Source organism: Heteronotia binoei, chromosome 15 (genome assembly GCF_032191835.1).
Source record: "Heteronotia binoei isolate CCM8104 ecotype False Entrance Well chromosome 15, APGP_CSIRO_Hbin_v1, whole genome shotgun sequence".
Taxonomy (NCBI): domain Eukaryota; kingdom Metazoa; phylum Chordata; class Lepidosauria; order Squamata; family Gekkonidae; genus Heteronotia; species Heteronotia binoei.
In genome coordinates this window covers 41,049,148-41,052,466 of record NC_083237.1, presented here as the reverse complement: position 1 = coordinate 41,052,466, position 3,319 = coordinate 41,049,148, and the positions used below count along the sequence as shown (strand labels likewise).

General features: G+C 40.3%; 1 protein-coding gene across 1 annotated transcript; it reads left to right on the top strand.

Annotated features, from left to right (window-relative positions):
• Window positions 1–207: 207 nt before the first annotated feature.
• On the top strand, window positions 208–3,087 carry LOC132583560 (putative olfactory receptor 2W6). The gene is made up of 3 exons (XM_060255184.1): window positions 208–216; window positions 2,128–2,596; window positions 2,882–3,087. Exons 1-3 carry the CDS (start codon window positions 208–210, stop codon window positions 3,085–3,087), a joined length of 684 nt encoding a protein of 227 aa, XP_060111167.1.
• The last annotated feature ends 232 nt before the right edge of the window (window positions 3,088–3,319 follow it).

Here is a 3,319-nt window from a genome sequence, read left to right as displayed (position 1 = left end):
CCTGCATACACAAGAAGATACAGAGATCTGTAATTTGGTGAAATTAGGTATATTATGTTAGGCTGAATTTTAATAATGGATATTTTGATTTTGAAATGTTCATTATTTAGGCTGTTGCCGAATTCTGGGAACAGATGATCAGAAATCCAGACATACAGATAAAATACACAAAAATATACAAAAACAGCCTTTTCTAGAAGGACAGGCATGGATCAGGTAAGCATCATTGTTTACTGAAAAACAGGTACTATGGAAATGATTGGGTAAAACCACCAGGCATAAATACCTACAAACTGCAACAAAGAAGTAGTCTGTACAATTTAACTATAGAAAAGAGGTAGAAAATAAGGAAACAAATTGTGAAAATGTATGCAAGGTTTATAATTTCTTTTTAAATTTGTAGATGCTTGTAATCCAGTCTGGGAAATTCCTGGAGATTTTGGGAGTGAAGCCTTGTGATGGTGCAGTTCGGAGAAGGGAGGGACTTCAGTCTAATATAATTGTCATAGAGTCCACCTCCAAACCAATCATTTTCTCCAGAGGAACTGATCTCTGGATTTTGGCAACTTTAAATGTACCCTTCCTCTGTTTTATTCTAACCATAATTCTCTGAGGTAGGTTAGACTGATAGGAATTGGGCAAAAGTCATCCAGTGAGCTTCATGGACAATCTTAGAGACTGGGGAGGACCATGGAGCTTAGGGGGCTCCCAGAGCTTCCTCCATAATTTCCTGATTTTCTCCAGAAGTTACATAATGGTTCACATAACATTGCCATTAGGGGTCGTTTTGCAGAAAAAAGATGGTGGAGCTCATCCAAGGATTGTTATGCAGCTGAACCTATTATTCAATGGACAAGGTGGGAAGGAGGAGGTGGAACTGTCAGAAAGGTTCATGAGCTGCATTCCTATGAGCTCCTGCTGAATCCGAGGCCTGATTGCCATTATATACACACACAGATTTTTTCTTGTAGAAAATTCCCAGCAGGAACTCATTTGCATATTAGGCCACACCCATTGATGCTACCACTGTTTCACACAGGACTTGTAGAAAATGCCCAGCAGGAACTCATATCTTCCTGGATGGGAGCAGACCCTATTGGGAGTGTTCTTTATTCCTGTAGGGGGACTGGCAAGCCTAACTTGCTCTTTTGGTTTTATTTCCCTCAGTATTTTTTGTATTTTTATGTGCATGTTTGTGTGTGTGCATATGTGAGTGTGTATGTGCACCTGGAAGTCATGGCAACTTCTAGTGACTGATGCCTACTGGGACATGGAGGATATTCAGAGAGGTAGCTGAATAAAGCCTGCCCCTCCCCTCCTGGCTCTGGTATTCTAAGGAGGTCTACCACTCAAGCACTTGCCAGAGTTGACCCTGCTTAGCTACCAAGATCTGATGAGATTGGGCTTGCTACCCATGTCAGGGCCCTAACTGTTGCTGTTGAAAGGTCTCATCCATGATATTAAAGTTCTGATAGAAGTGGTAGAGCTTGGTTATGCTTGCTCCTGCCACCAGCAGCCCTCTAGGGCAGTGGCCCACCAGGAAATTTCCCTGTAAGTCCACCTCTGCTCCTATGGTCTTCCTACTCTTCCTTCTTTATTTTATCCACATAAAAACACTGTGAGATAGCTTAGGCTGAGATAAAATGACTGACTGAAGATCATCTAATCAGCAACATGTGAGCACAAGGAATTTGAATACCAAGTCTTCTCATTCTAAATCCAGTTTTCAAGCTGCTACACAGTACTGATTGTGCCAGGCTAGGGTTTGGTAAAAAAAAAGATCAGTTCTCCTTTTTTACCAAACTTCTGAAGTTTGCACTGATATTTGTGCTGTTTACAGGGGACTTTAGTACTGCATTGAGGAAGGGGAGTTCAAATATTTGACAGATCCCCATTATTATGGGCTGTGCAGAATTGACTGAATAAAACATTGTGTAACCCTGAAACATTGCATCATGAATCCTTAAGTATGCTAAGTACCTGATAAACTTTCTTCAGTATGTTTGTGTTTGGTGTTTAGGTATGCACATGCATCTAGAATGCAGATTTACAGATCAGTTAAAGAGGAAGATATTCATTTTTAGCAATGTAACCTTTTTTCCATTCTCTCCTCCTGCCCTTCTCTAGGTGGAAGAGTGGAGATGCATCAAAACAACGCTCAATGAAACAGCTCATAATGAATTCATCATCTTAGGGTTCTCTAGTCTACAGGATGTTCAGCTGCTGATTTTCCTTATCTTTCTTATCACTTACATCTGTACTGTGGTGGGGAACATCTCTATCATGACCATTGCTTGTCTGGACTCTCAGCTTCACACCCCCATGTACTTCTTCCTAGGGAACCTCTCCTTTCTGGATATTTGTTATACTACCACCAATGTCCCTCAGATGCTGGTGCACTTGCTGTCAAACAGAAAGAGCATCTCCTATGTTGGGTGTGTAATTCAGCTCTATTTCTTTCTCTCCTTTGTAGGTACAGAGTGCATTCTTCTGGCTACCATGGCCTATGATCATTTTGTAGCTATCTGTCACCCTTTGCATTATACAGTCATGATGAGGAAAGAACTTTGCCTCCAGTTGGCCGGTGCCTCCTGGGCTTGCGGTTTTCTCAATTCGTCTTTGCACACCTATTTCACTTTCCGCCTTCCTTTCTGTGGGAACAATAAACTTAACTATTTCTTTTGTGATATTCCTCCACTCCTTCTGCTTTCCTGTGGGGACACCACACTCAATGAGATCATTCTTCTTGTGGTTGGGGTCTTCATAGGATGGACCCCATTTGTCTGCATAGTTCTCTCCTACATCTACATAATCTCCACTATTCTGAAGATAAGTTCCTCTGAAGGGAGACTCAAAGCATTCTCCACTTGTGCCTCTCACCTGACTATTGTCCTCATGTATTATGGAAGCTCCATCTTCACCTATGTCCGACCAATATCAACTTATTCATTAGACAAAGATAGATTAATTTCTGTCCTTTACAGCATTGTCACACCCATGTTAAACCCTTTGATCTACACCTTGAGAAATAAGGATATAAAAGATTCTCTAAAAAGAATCTTAACTGGGAAACTATATTCAAAATGAAAGTTCAAAAGTGTTTATCACCTTTTAAAAATGGAGACATCTTAACTTAATATATTATACTATCCTTGAGGTGCACAACAGTTAAATTAGAAAATCACAAAGATGTATGCCAGTGAAATCCTATTAGAATCCTTTTAAACAGAAACAAATTGGATTTCTTTGTGTTTGTGTACGTGCCAGGGAGACAAAGAATGGTCAGATACAAGATTGTGTTCTGTTTTTGTTCTTTGTG